The 14,536-nt window shown below is 42.1% G+C and overlaps 1 protein-coding gene across 2 annotated transcripts in view; it reads right to left on the reverse strand.

Annotated features, from left to right (window-relative positions):
* The window catches only part of BLTP3B (bridge-like lipid transfer protein family member 3B), a 93,956-nt gene that overhangs the window by 25,547 nt on the left and 53,873 nt on the right, over positions 1 to 14,536 (reverse strand). The window contains exons 11-15 of one of the 2 annotated variants that reach the window (XM_073649894.1): positions 14,130 to 14,242; positions 8,424 to 8,565; positions 6,209 to 6,402; positions 2,986 to 4,358; positions 1,041 to 1,207 (exon numbers count right to left, since the gene is read on the reverse strand). In XM_073649894.1, the coding sequence (XP_073505995.1) occupies positions 1,041 to 1,207; positions 2,986 to 4,358; positions 6,209 to 6,402; positions 8,424 to 8,565; positions 14,130 to 14,242 (1,989 nt within the window). Of the gene's footprint in view, positions 1 to 1,040; positions 1,208 to 2,985; positions 4,359 to 6,208; positions 6,403 to 8,423; positions 8,566 to 14,129; positions 14,243 to 14,536 lie in introns of those variants that run through there. The other variant, XM_073649895.1, reaches the window with a different exon arrangement.

The raw sequence follows: 14,536 nt of genomic DNA on the forward strand, positions 1-14,536 counted from the left end.
GAACAACTCCCTTGTAGCACCCAAACTCCCTTTCAAGGCCACACTTTTAATAGTGGAAATCCACCCTCCATTAGGAGAGGTGTCCATAAGTTTTATTATACACTGTCTGTAACTGCCATAGGATGGAAGGCCAGGGGAAAATCAGACGCCAACCAGGCACTTCCCTGCGGCGGCAACCATTGTAGGGGAAATGTAGCATTACATGTGAGCAATCAGACACATAACATCCCTAAACGACCTAACAAAAAAGCATGACTGCGACCATACAATTATGCAAAAGTCAATATTATTGAAAAATTAATAAAAACATGTTAAAATATAGTACAAAGAATCCATAAAATGTGACTATACAGAAAGAAAAAGGCAGTGCAACTAGAAACCCCAAGGAATGGTAAAATGCAGGTGACCATGTATGGATATAAGTGACAAGAAAATTACGGTAAACATATGTAAAAAGAAAAAAGGTACGGTAGTCATCAGGAAATGGCACCACTGGATGGCGTAATGTATGTAATAAAGTGCAAGTGCAATAAGTCAGCAAAAAGCAGTAAATACATAAAGGACGAACAATATTCTGACAGACAAAATGCAGAGTATTGACTGGTGTCATTCACCCCAGAGAGATGCACCAAGGAGTAATATAAAAAGTAAATACAGCATAATTAAATGCACGATAACAACCAAAGTAGAGGGGAATCAATGTGCCCAACCAGCCCGACGCGCGTTTCGCATAACGTAACATAAAAGGGGATATTGTGTGTGAAATCTAAAAGGATTCCCACTAAGGATCTAAGTTCCCTTAGTGGGAACAGTATTAGGATCTAGTGAGCTTCCTCTAGTGGTGTGTGCAGACAGATTTTTATGACCGGATTTGGCAGTGTGAAGGGAAGCAGGATCTTTGTAGCTCTGTACCGAACGTTAGAGGGCTAGTAGCTAGTAATAACAAGGGACCCCTGTCCAACAGTCACTTTTTAGGGCATATAAGAGCCGGAAGTTTGCAGTTGGATAACTGTAATCTCCAAAGATTTCTAACTTCCTACCTGCTTCTAATGGGTCACTCCCATCGCTCTCCGCCAAATGTTCATCCAGCAAGTTACTGTCGATGGAGATATTGTCCAAGGAGAACTGCGAAGGAGTCCTCTTCATGTTCTTGTAAGAAACAGAGAAGGTAGGCAGGTTGGACGAGCAGCGTTCCTTAGGGGTTCCACTTAACAGAAATACATGGAAACGAAGTTTCAAAAATCAAAATAATAAACTTCCAAAAAATGCATAATAAAGTAATAAAAGTGTGCAAACAAAAAAAAGTTACCAAAAAAGTAAAAAGTCTTCAAATTCTCTGTTAGGTTCTAAGTCATACCTTTACCTAAAAAGTAAAGGAAACAGCCCTGGTCCTTTTGTGGTGGTATTCAACATGTCCATGGATATTGCTAAAGATCTGCTCGCTCAGCCTCGCTGCCATTGGGAAGCGCAAGCTCCCCAAAAAGTCAATACATGATATTGTGAGCTATGAGCCTCTGTAGAGTAGAGCCATACGTTCTTCTTTAAAGGGGTATTCCTCTCTTACGTATGTTTGGCATGGATTTTCCATCAACGCCTGAGAATTGAAGGTCCTAGTGGTGGGTCCCTTTCCCATCAGGAAAATAGGGGTCTGTACAGGACACTTCATATCTCCCATAGGCATCAATAAGTGAGGGATAAACACAATCATATGGAAAATAACATGTCAAGATTTTATCAAATGAGGATCAACAGATGCAAAAGGTTCTACTACAGAAATCCAGCAACAGAGATCTTCAAGTGGTCTCATGGCTACCATCATGCAGGTGGCCTTCCACTTTCTAATGATAGGAGACCCTTAAGTCTTTAAAAACCCTGTTGATTTTGGATCCACAACCTTAGTAAACAGATGATATTGAACACTGATGGTAGGAGGACCTCACCCTAAAAGAGGTTCCCCCCTTAGCCCAATATCTAATTCTTTAAAGGATCACAAAGCATCCCCCTGCTGGGATCTCCAGCAATCAGCAAGAATTTATGGGGAAATCTGGCAAGGATTGTCCAACTTCCTGGAACACCACCATTGGGCAAACAAAGAATTACATTGAACTAGAGAGAGGTGAACTTATTTGACTGAAATTGAATTTTACAAAAATTTGTATTGTCCAGTATATGGATTTTTTGCAATTGAATTGGCTAGGCAAAAATTCAGTCACAAAGCCAAATTTTGCTAAAGCTTAAAACAAAAATAGGAACATTCACCTTGGTGCTCACCTGTCCCACTGCCCAAGCCCGTAGCTCGGTCCTCAGCACCTATTTTTTTTCGCCTTTCCATTGCAGGCATCGTCTTTGTCCTGCTTTACTCTACTTCAGGGTTTCTGGCTCCCAAGATGCCTCGGAGGTACCCGAGTGCCATGCCGTCACACATCGGGATGTTATGATGTCCGTTGGCCGAGGCCTGAACGTGTGTGCCAGGGGAAGGCGAAAAAAAGAGAGGTGCGGAGTACCAGAGGACGAACTGCGGCGAAACAGGCAAGTGTTGAGGTATCACTATTTTTTTTTTTTTTTATTATTATTTTTTCTTATTTTTATATACTACGTTAATTATGCAAATCCCAGAACATAATAACATGGAAAATACAATTTGCATCGAATAAGTTCAATGTGAATTAGACTTCGCTGTCAAGTTTGCAGAATATGAATCTTGGCAGATTTGATCATCTCTACACAGCACCGGTTGAAGTCAATGGGATGTTTGTGTACTGCAGGACAGGATAGGTCCTCCAGGGTGAGACACACTCTGTTTAGATGCTCGCTGGCCGGCCGGCCAATGATGGGCGTCCAAAACAGAGGATCTCCCTCTGTTAACTCAGAATTCCCTAAAAGGTTTTATGAAAATGTTTTTGAAGGGTACAACTTCTCTAAATATATAGGGTAGTGACAAACAAAAAAGGATTCATATAGAACATCTTACGAAATGTTCCTTACCTGGTATCAGTCGGCTTCTTCGGCATCTCTAAAAACTGGGCATTGAGCAGAGGATTATCAATTATAGACTCACTATCAGAGCCTTGAAAGCTACCAAAGGTTTCTTCTAGATCTTTTACGGGGTTGGAGATGCTGTCATCACTACCGAAGTGGCCACCATCGTTAAGACCATTAACATTAAAAACCTGACAAAAAGCTCCATCTTCTGCTTTCAGTGACATCCTATCGGAAGCACCTTCCAAACTGGGAGTCCTTTTCAAAATGTTAGTGTCGCTGGGGGACTTAGTCATAAAAGTCTCCGACATAATTTTTTTGGGTTCTAGTAGTGCTCCAGAGTCACCGCTGACAGAGTCCATGAGCAAATCCATAGGGGGATTAGCCAGGTCAACATCTTGAGTACCATCTGATGGAAGAGTTTGCTTCTTGTCTACAAGGGGGCTACCTTCATGGGAAAGAGGACATTGGGGCATATTTTCCTCTGGCAATGGGTGTAGTAATAAAGAAACCTCGGCACCTTTTAGTAGGACACCAATGGACAGCTTGGTCTCCTCAGCCGGTTTCCCGGTCACAGCCTCCACATCCTTGAGAAGATTGTCCATGACTTGCTTTAAGGACTCTTGGAGCAGCAGTAAGAAAACATACTGGTAGTGATTGATTTGTAAGCTGACATGTTTTTGTATGTACGCAAGCATCTGGATGTCCGCCTGGGGGGACTCCATGGCAGGGGTGGACGACAGGCTGCTGTCAAGAGACTGGGATTTCTGTAATGGCGTGCTCCGGCCATCCATTTCAGTGCTGTAATATTGTTTTAAAAGTTTCTTGCGTTGAATACGGCCGGCAAAGTCCGTAGATTCGCTTTTGGAAATATTAACTAAATGGTCACAGTTAGAGGAAATCTGTTTCTGAGAATGGGCGAAACGCTTGGGCTGGCAGACCCAGATTGAAAGTGGAAAAGCATCGACAAAACTTACGGGTCGACCTTTCCCACTCTTTATTCCTTCATAATCAACCCAAAATTGTGTGAAATGTATGGCCCATATGTCCTTAGCAGCAGAAGTTTTTAGTGCATTGGTGTCCAGCTTTGGTGTAATGAAACCCTTGTATACATCGTGCATTTTAGTGTCCTGTTCGAACGCGTGCCTCTGGAATATGGGGTGAAGGAGGTCAAAACTGTCCTCGGATCTGGGGAAGGAGGTGAATGATTTAGAGTAGAATGGATATTCTTTAAAGTCCTGAAATATGGCTTCGAGGTCCGAACGCCTACAGTTAGGAGACTGCCTGGTGTTGCTTGCTATCATTTCGGACGTCTGGACACTGATGGCTGTTGGCTGGTCGTGGTGACAATCAGATTTTGTTTGAGAAGGTATGATTAACTGTGGAGGAAAGCCAAAAGGGGAGATCAGCCAAGAATGTCAAACAATTATTAAAAGGGTTGCCTCATCTTAAGAAATTGTGCTTGTAAAAATAAGCAACTTTGCAATTTACCTTGTTAATAGCTTGCAAGCTATTTGCTGTCTGATGACTGCACTTTAAAAGGTAACCTGTCATATGATTCAAGGCACCTGTCCAAATGTTCTTCACAATGCACAATTCCACAGGATTTGGGAGGTGGACCAAAGCCGTAGAAGAGACTTGTCTGGCTCCTCTTTGGTTGGCTCTTCCCAGCGACGCTCTCAAGGAGCGAAGTGCATGCAAGCTGTTTGCTAACGCTGCTCTGAAGCTGGCAGGATCTGGCCAACCTCAATATCCTTGAGCTCCTCCGATTCTGCAAAGTTACCTCTGCTAGCATCATGGGAGAGAGCAGAATTCGGGTCCGCGGCTCAGTCATGCCACTGACCTGAACTGTCAATCTTCAGGAGCGCAACGCCCCTCAACTAACAGGAAGCTGAGAAGCAGGGGAGCGATGAGCTCCTGAAGAAAAGAATACGAAAAATGATTTCAACACATCAGTTCAAATCTAATGTGGCCTTCAAAACCATCCAGAGATGCAACTCATTTCCATATTACATGTATTCTCCGCTACGCACATTTCCATTCGCAATAATATCTTTCAGGCGTGTCCTCAATGTGAGCCAAACCTGGTTAAAGCAAAGTTCTCCTACTATCATGAACCACAGTCTTGATCTCAGGCAAGACAATAATTGTGGACCATCAATGGTTGGTTCAACCTTGTTTCCCTTCCAATAATATTTATTTTAATGTCATTATCAGAATAGATTATTAACCTTTCAAATGTGGTTCCCTAAGAATTTTCTATAGGGGCCTCATGGTGACACCTAGACCTCAACACTACACTTCTTTGGGTGGACTAGAGAGGAAATTATTCAAACGACCATGCACAAAATCCTTTATTGCTTGCATCATCAGTAGTAGAACAATAAGTTCTAGTGAGATATTTGTAGAGCCAGTGGATTGACAATTGGGACCAGGAGGGGAAGATTAGCTCTTTTGGGGTGGATTGGATCATGCATTACGGTTTGGCATGCGCGCTTTAACATCCCTTGGTTGAACTTGAAGGACGTTGGTCTTTTTTCAACCACATCAACTAAGTAACCCTCTGAAAAGAGTCCCTAGTGACAAGTAATTGGCTCCAAAGTCACTTTCAAGTGAGGTTGCCTTCTGCTTAACCTTTGGGACCAATTATTTTGTCGGAATCAAAGGCCTACAGAAGGATGCACAGGTGGACACAAGCATTGTCCCAAGGTTCCTGTCAGAAGGTAGTTCAACATTGGGCATCATTAATGGTTGTAGTCAATAACATTAGTCTTATGAACCCAGTAGAACATTAAACAAGCACAAAACAAATCAACTAGATCGCCAAACCAGTGATCGCTGCAGTCAGCATTAAAATCCTGAGTAATAATCTTACTGGTGGCACCAGTTTGAGAAGTACTGGTTTAGGGAGGCCCTTTATCTGAATATAAAGCCCAGCCCATAAAAAAATTCACCAACCCTCGATATTCATGGCACGAGGCCAGTTGACCCAATGTTTTTTCTATCACCCGTCTTGCTTCTTCATCAAAAAATGTCCCGGTAGCCCGAATAAGGCGGCCATATTTTGTAAAGTCATCACAAATGATTGGACTGCGGGCCCGGTGTAGTACCGTAGTATAAAATATACATGGGTTTTATCTATCATTTATGTCTGGATTAGCTGATGTAAGTGGAATATCGAGCTGAATTATTCAGAAGCGTTTGTGCTGTGCATGCAGTCTTGTTTTACCTTCAGCATGAGGCCATCCAGCCTGATATCGATGTGCTCGTCCGACTTTGAGCTATCGGTCAACTTGTACATTGCCATGAACTGGTCGACGCTTTGCCTCAAGTCCAGGATAAATTGGTTCAGCCACAGAATGCTTCGCTCATCCACAGTGATCTGCAGGGCATTCAGCTGTACATAGAGGTTGGGACTTGGAACTATGGGAAATATAATCATAAATTAACCTTCAAATGGTATTATGGTGACTGCACTTTAAAGGGAACCTGTCATCTGATTCAGGGGTGGACACAGACAGAAGAGGGCCCCTGTGCAAGAAGAATATATGGGCCCTTTGCATTCTAATACCTGGAAACAAGACTACTCTGGCTTCACTTTGGCCGGCTCTTCACAGCGCTGTTGCAGGTGATTGACAGGTCTCTTCTTCATGTGTACATACGAAGAGACCTGTCATGTGATTCAGGGGCGGAGACCGATAATAGAGGGCCTCTGTGCAAGAACAATATATTGGCCTTTTCCATTCTAATACCTGGAAACAAGACTAGTCTGGCTTCACTTTGGCCGGTTCTTCACAGCACTGATGACAGGTCCCATCCTCATGTGTGTATACAGGGTGAGACAGGTCATCTGATTCAGGGGTTTACACAGATAGTAGATGGCCCTGAGCAAGAATAATATATGGGCTCTTTGCTGTCCAATAGCTCATCATAATGCACAATTCTACCTGATTTGGAGGTGGACCATAGCTAGAGATGACTAATCTGGCTCCACTTTGGCCGGCTCTTCACAGTGCTGATGCAGGTGATTGACAGGTTTCATCCTTGTGTGTATATAGGGAGACCTGTTATCTGATTCACGGGCACGCAGACAGAAGAGGGCCCCTGTGCAAGAAGAATATATGGGCCCTTTGCAATCTAATAGCCGGAGACAAGACTAGTCTATCTCCACTTTGGCCGGCTCTTCCCGGCGCTCATGCAGGTGATTGACATGTCTCTTTCTCATGTGTACATAGGAAAAGAGTTGTCATGTGATTTAGGGGCATACACAGACAGTAGTGGGCCCCCCATGCAAGAACAGTATATGGACCCCCCTTTGCTGTCCAATAGCTCATCATAATGCAGAATTCCACCTGATTTGGAGGTAGACCATAGCTGGAGATAAGACTAGTCTGGCTCCACTTTGGTTGGCTCTTCCCAGCGATGCTGTAGGTGATTGACAGGTTTCATCCTCGTCTGTATGTAGAGAGAGACCCGTCAATCAGCTCTAGCAGCACTGAGAAGAGAGTGGAATCTAGTAATCGCAAGAGGCGCCCCCTCTCCATAGAATCATATGAGCACCAACTGTGGTCATCTATGTCAGTAATGGGAAAATCTGTCTTCAATGTCTGACATTAGCTCCTCCTTCTCCATAGAATTTTAAAAGCACCAACTGCCATCTCCTATCTCAGTAATCTTCACTGAATACAGATTTTACCCACAAAATTGAGAATGAAAGATCAGTCCAGGAGTAGAAAGAAGCAAATTTCTTTGATTAGATATACAAAGTTTCTTATTTTCATGTGTGCTATTGTTTTGTGAAATAAAAATAAAAAAAAACAATGGTTACACTTTAAGTGCGTGAGCCCGATTAGCTCCCAATGCATTTGGCTAATGTGTCCATTGCGTCTTATTTGCTTGATGGCAAAAAGTGTCATTCTGCCACCAGTCAAGAAGGTATACACAGTAATTTTTATTTTATTCTATTTTTTTTTTTTTTTTTTAAACATGGGGCTTTATGGGCAGCCTATAGTACAAAAAATAAAATTTAATTAAAATAAATAAGTAAATAAAAATCTGTATAAGTAACTTAAAATCAAAGGGTGATTTAGCAAAATTAGTGTCGGACACATGTTGAACAAATTTAATTGTTTTTTGTGCCATTTTAAAAAAGGTACAAAATTTTAGTTTACATTTAGGTGATGAAAAGGATAATGTAAAGTATCTAAAATTTCCTATTTTAATAAATTAGGGCACTTCTGTGCCAATTTTCACCATCTTCTATATGCAATATAAACCCCTCCATTGTATGAAAACCCCTCCATTGTATTTTTCCACATACATTTTTTTTTCCTGCAGCTTCAAACTAGTTCCTCTGCAGAATAAAACAAATAAACCAGATACGGTTTTATCTCTAGGGCTCCTGTAAAATAATAATAATAATAAAAAAAAAATACAGTTCTTACTGGGGAAGTTCTTTCCATCTGGGAAATAATATTCAGTAAATTCAATATGAATCGCAGACATTTCCTGGGGAAGATACAAGCTCTTCTTATTGCAGGAAATCATAGTTTTAGGGGAAGATCGACACTGATCTGCTGTGGATACCTGGAAGACAAAAGCGGATAACATTTATGTAATTTAAGTAGAGCCAAGCCTGGACCCGCTCTCCTCCCCAATTTTTTGAGGCACTCAGGCGAAAGGATGGTGTTAGGGACCATCCATAAGAAGCTACCTAGTCGCTTGTCAATTGTGCGTGGAAAATTGTAAAACAAGTATCTCATCTTCAATCTGCAGGAGCGCGCTGCTCACCTGCCCCTTGTCTTCCTGCTTGCCAGGGGCGGAGCACTCTAGAAGATTGACAGTTCTGACCAGCGGCATGGTCCACACTGTATGCTCGCTCTCCAATGCTACAATCAGAGGCATCTTTGTGTCTGTAGAATCAGAGGAGCGCAGGGACACTGACGCTGACTGGTTCCAGGGATCGAACTAGCGCCAGAGCAGTGTTTGCAAGCTCTGTAGCAAACAGCGCTGTGCTCTTTTGCTTAGGAAACCGGCCCCCTCTGCATTATAACAGAATGGGGGGACATTATACCAGGGTGGGGGACATTATACCAGAAATGGTATGGGGGACAGAGAGACCAGGGTGGGGGACATAGAGACCAGGAAGGGAGACAGAGACAAGGATGGGGTACATTATACCAGGGTGGAGGGGGACATTATACAAGGGTGGGGCCCAGGATGGGGGAAAATGTTATCGCATGAGGCCCAGAATGGGGGAGTTTATTACAAGAAGAAGCCAGGAAAGGGGACATCATTACATAAGGGGCGAACATGTATGTCATTATAGGATCTAGAATGCTACAAGAGCCCATACATCCAACCAACATGCAGATGGGGACCCAGGTCCAAATTTTCCACTGGGGCCCATTATATGGACAAGCAAAGCCGCCTCTGATGGTAACATTGGAAAGGTAATTGCAAAGTTTCTTGTTTTTACAAGGACTTTGAAAATGTACCCATTTTAAATGAGTAAACACCTCTAACATTGTGCTTTTTACATTTTGATTTGTGAAAATAGTGAGGTGGTTTACATCCCTACTGACCACAGAAAATCAAGGGGGAAAATACATTTGACCTGTTCTTCAAAAGAAACAGACATAGAGCAATTCTACAGTCTAAATACAGAGGAACAGAGGCCTTAGAAAAATGCCTTTCATTCGTCTATGTTGTACACGGGTTTCGCTCGCTTTCCTCTGGGGTCTCTATTCTGACAGTTCAGCCATCCATAAATCCCTGCAATAAATGACATTCTTGGAGGAGGACGGCTGCTGGAAGGCAGATATTACATGGAATGGAAAATTGCAAATATAGATTGTACATTAGACCTAAACGCTTATGTTTTGGAGCTAAAATATATTATATTATATATATATATATACACACACACATACACACACACAGTACAGACCAAAAGTTTGGACACACCTCATTTAAAGATTTTTCTGTATTTTCATGACTTTGAAAATTGTACATTCACACTGAAGGCATCAAAACTATGAATTAACACATGTGGAATTATATACTTAACAAAAAAGTGTGAAACAACTGAAAATATGTCTTATATTCTAGGTTCTTCAAAGTAGCCACCTTTTGCTTTGATGACTGCTTTGCACACTCTTGGCATTCTCTTGATGAGCTTCAAGAGGTAGTCACCGGAAATGGTTTTCACTTCACAGGTGTGCCCTGTCAGGTTTAATAAGTGGGATTTCTTGCCTTATAAAAGGGGTTGGGACCATCAGTTGTGTTGTGCAGAAGTCAGGTGGATACACAGCTGATAGTCCTACTGAAAAGACTGTTAGAATTTGTATTATGGCAAGAAAAAAGCAGCTAAGTAAAGAAAAACGAGTGGCCATCATTACTTTAAGAAATGAAGGTCAGTCAGTGCGAAAAATTGGGCAAACTTTGAAAGTGTTCCCAAGAGCAGTTGCAAAAACCATCAAGCGCTACAAAGAAACTGGCTCAAATGAGGACCGCCCCAGGAAAGGAAGACCAAGAGTCACCTCTGCTTCTGAGGATAAGTTTATCTGAGTCACCAGCCTCAGAAATCGCAGGTTAACAGCAGCTCAGATTAGAGACCAGGTCAATGCCACACAGAGCTCTAGCAGCAGACACATCTCTTCAACAACTGTTAAGAGGAGACTTTGTGCAGCAGGCCTTCATGGTAAAATAGCTGCTAGGAAACCACTGCTAAGGACAGGCAACAAGCAGAAGAGACTTGTTTGGGCTAAAGAACACAAGGAATGGACATTAGACCAGTGGAAATCTGTGCTTTGGTCTGATGAGTCCAAATTTGAGAGCTTTGGTTCCAACCACCGTGTCTTTGTGCGACGCAGAAAAGGTGAACGGATGGACTCTACATGCCTGGTTTCAACCGTGAAGCATGGAGGAGGAGGTGTGATGGTGTGGGGGTGCTTTGCTGGTGACACTGTTGGGAATTTATTCAAGATTGAAGGCATACTGAACCAGCATAGCTACCACAGCATCTTGCAGCGGCATGCTACTCCATCCGGTTTGCGTTTAGCTGGACCATCATTTATTTTTCAACAGGACAATGACCCCAAACACACCTCCAGGCTGTGTAAGGGCTATCTGACCAAGAAGGAGAGTGATGGGGTGCTACGCCAGATGACCTGGCCTCCACAGTCACCAGACCTGAACCCAATCGAGATGGTTTGGGGTGAGCTGGACCGCAGAGTGAAGGCAAAAGGGCCAACAAGTGCTAAGCATCTCTGGGAACTCCTTCAAGATTGTTGGAAGACCATTTCCGGTGACTACCTCTTGAAGGTCATCAAGAGAATGCCAAGAGTGTGCAAAGCAGTCATCAAAGCAAAAGGTGGCTACTTTGAAGAACCTAGAATATAAGACATATTTTCAGTTGTTTCACACTTTTTTGTTAAGTATATAATTCCACATGTGTTAATTCATAGTTTTGATGCCTTCAGTGTGAATGTACAATTTTCATAGTCATGAAAATACAGAAAAATCTTTAAATGAGAAGGTGTGTCCAAACTTTTGGTCTGCACTGTATATCTCATGAAGTTTTTTTTATATGTTAACCCCTTAAAAACCAGAGCTGAAAGGGCCTAAATGGGGTTGTCCCATTTCAGAAAAGTTTTTCCTGTACACACACACAACATGCTTTTTACTCACCCTCCTCAGGTCCAACACAGAGTCTCCACCACTGCTCCCAATCTCTGTTGCTGTCTGCAGCGCGCACATCAACAGTCTAGCAGACAACTGAGCTCAGCAGCTTTTCCAATAAAGACAGCACAAGCCGCTGAGCGCACAGACTGGCTGCCATATTGTTAAATTGATAAAAGTGCTGCAGAAAAAAAACAAACAGACACTGGGAGCAACGGTGGAGAATCAGCTCAGGACCAGGGGAGGGTGAGTAAAGCACATGGTTTAGGGTTTGTTTGTTTTTCCAATTTTACCTCTCCGCTTAGATATCACAAATAAATGGTCAGTCTGAATAATGGTTTCCACTCACCATTTTTGTATACAATGGCTTGAAAAAAAGTATTCATACCCAGTGAACTTTTCCACATTTTTTCCACGTTACACCCACAAACTTAAATTTTTTTGGGGGGGGATTTTATGTGATATACCAACACAAAGTAGCAAGTATTTGTGATGTGTAAAGGAAATAATACACTTTTTTTAATGATTTTAAAAATATAAATCTGAAAATTGTGACGTGCATTATTCTTCACCCCCTGTAGTCTGATACCCCTAAATAAAAGGCTGAATGACCAATCACCTCGAGAAGTCACATAATTAGTAAGTGGAGTCCACCTGTGTGTTATTTCTTCTCAGTATAACTACAGCTGTTTTGTGAAGGCCTCAGAGGTTTGAGAACATTAGTGAGCAAACAGCATCATGAAAACCAAGGAACACACCGGACAGGTCAGGGATAAAGTTGTGGAGAAGAGTAAAGCAGGGTTATGTTATAAAAAACAATAGCCCAAGCTCTGAACATCTCATGGAGCACTGTTCAATCTATCATCCAAAAATGGAATGAGTATGGCACATCTGCAAACCTACCAAGACATGACCGTCCATCTAGATTAAAGAGGACTAATTAGAGAAGCAGCCAAGAGGCCCATGGTCAATGAGGAGGAGCTGCAGTGATCCACAACTCAGGTGGGAGAATCTGTCCACAGGACAACTATTAGTCATATACTCCACAAATCTGGCCTTTATGGAAGAGTGGCAAGAAGAAAGACATTTTTGAAAGAAATCTATAAGAAGTCCTGTTAGCAGTTTGCAAAAAGCCATGTAGGGGACATAGTGAGCATGTGGAAGTAGGTGCTCTGGTCAGATGAGAACAAAGTAGAACTTTTTGGGCTAAATGCAAAATGCTATGTGTGGTGGAAAACTAACTCTGCACATCACCCTGAAAACATCATCCCCACTGTCATACATGGTGGTGGCAGCATCATGCTGTCTGAAGATTTTTTTCAACAAGGACAGGGAAGCTGGTCAGAGTTGATGGAAGAATGGTTGGAGCTAAATACAGGGAAATCCTGGATGAAGACCTGTTAGAGGCTCCAAAGACTTGAGACTGGGGTGTAGGTTCATCTTCCAGCAGGACAACGACTCTAAACATACCGCCAGAGCTACAATGGATGGTTACGATCAAAGTATATTCTTATGTGTGAATGGCGTAGACACAGTCCAGACCTAAATCCCATTGAGAATCTGTGACAAGACTTGAAAATTGCTTTTCATAGACGTCTCCATCTGATCTCACTGATCCGAGAGTGCAAAGAAGAAGGGGCAAAAATGTCACCTCTAGATGTGCAAAGCTGATAGAGACAGACCCCAAAAGACTTGCAGAAGTAATTACAGCAAAAGGGGGTCCTATAAAGTATTGGCTCAGGGGGGGGCGAAATACAAATACATGTACGTTTTCAGATTTATATTTTTAAAATATTTAGAAAACCTTGCATCATTTCCGTTACACTTCAAAAATACTTGCTACTTTGTGTTGATATAGCACATAAAATACATTTAAGTTTCTGGGTGTAATAAGAAAAAATGTGGAAAAGTTCACGGGGTATGAATACTTTTTCAAGAAGCTGTACATGTAATCATAAAAAGAAGGTTTACAAAAGCCCCAGAAGAGCTGCTGGATGCGAAACCCAGGATTGGGAAGCAGTCTGGCATACCACTAGGATCCTAGATTTTTATATAGCATGCGTTTTTTGAGACACACAGAAGAAATGGCAAATCTCTAGGGGGTTTACAACCTCCCAGAAAACAGCAATTCCAAAAAGTGCGAGAAGCTGGAAGAATACATCATGGGTGTAGCCCAGGAATCCAATTTCACATCAGGGGCGGTAAACAGGGGTGTAAGAGAGGTCTGTAAAAATGGCGCATGGCTGAGATAGCAAAAGAAAAAAAAATCACAATCAGGTACCATTCATAACCCCAAGTGGCAAATAGGTATAATCAGACACAATGGGGAATATTTCTTATAAATTAACCCAATTTGGGAAATTTGTATACATTTCCAGGAGGAGCAACAGAGGTACGCCACAACAGTTCTTTAAAAAAAAAAAGTAGAATACAGAAGCAGGATATTTGCAATCTAATATATCACTTACTTGGAAAATGTTAAAATCAGCAAGTCTGACCACAAAGGAGCTGGACATTAGTTTGGATTTGAGTTGCTCCAACGTTGCTGTGGGAAAAGATCCTTTACTGCTGGAATCAGAGCCTAAAAAAAGAAGAAAAAAAAAAACTGCTGTAAAAATCAAGACATGCATAAATATTGATAGAAAGTATTAGGAGTGACGGCTTAAGCAATAGCCGAACCCAGGTAAAAAAAGAAAAAAAACTAAAAATTTGGCATAGCTGAAATCATACTGACCTGCAGAATCAAGTTACCAACAAGGTCATTAACCCAAGTAGCAATAGTGGCATTTTTTTTTATCTCTTCCTCTCCAGGATTAGGAGAACATGACCACTTAACTTCAAGAACAGCGCCACCCTTGTCCACAGGTTGTGTGTG

The sequence above is a fragment of the Phyllobates terribilis genome, unplaced genomic scaffold (assembly GCF_046119375.1).
Source record: "Phyllobates terribilis strain yellow unplaced genomic scaffold, ASM4611937v1 Scaffold_10__3_contigs__length_209671492, whole genome shotgun sequence".
Taxonomy (NCBI): Eukaryota; Metazoa; Chordata; class Amphibia; order Anura; family Dendrobatidae; genus Phyllobates; species Phyllobates terribilis.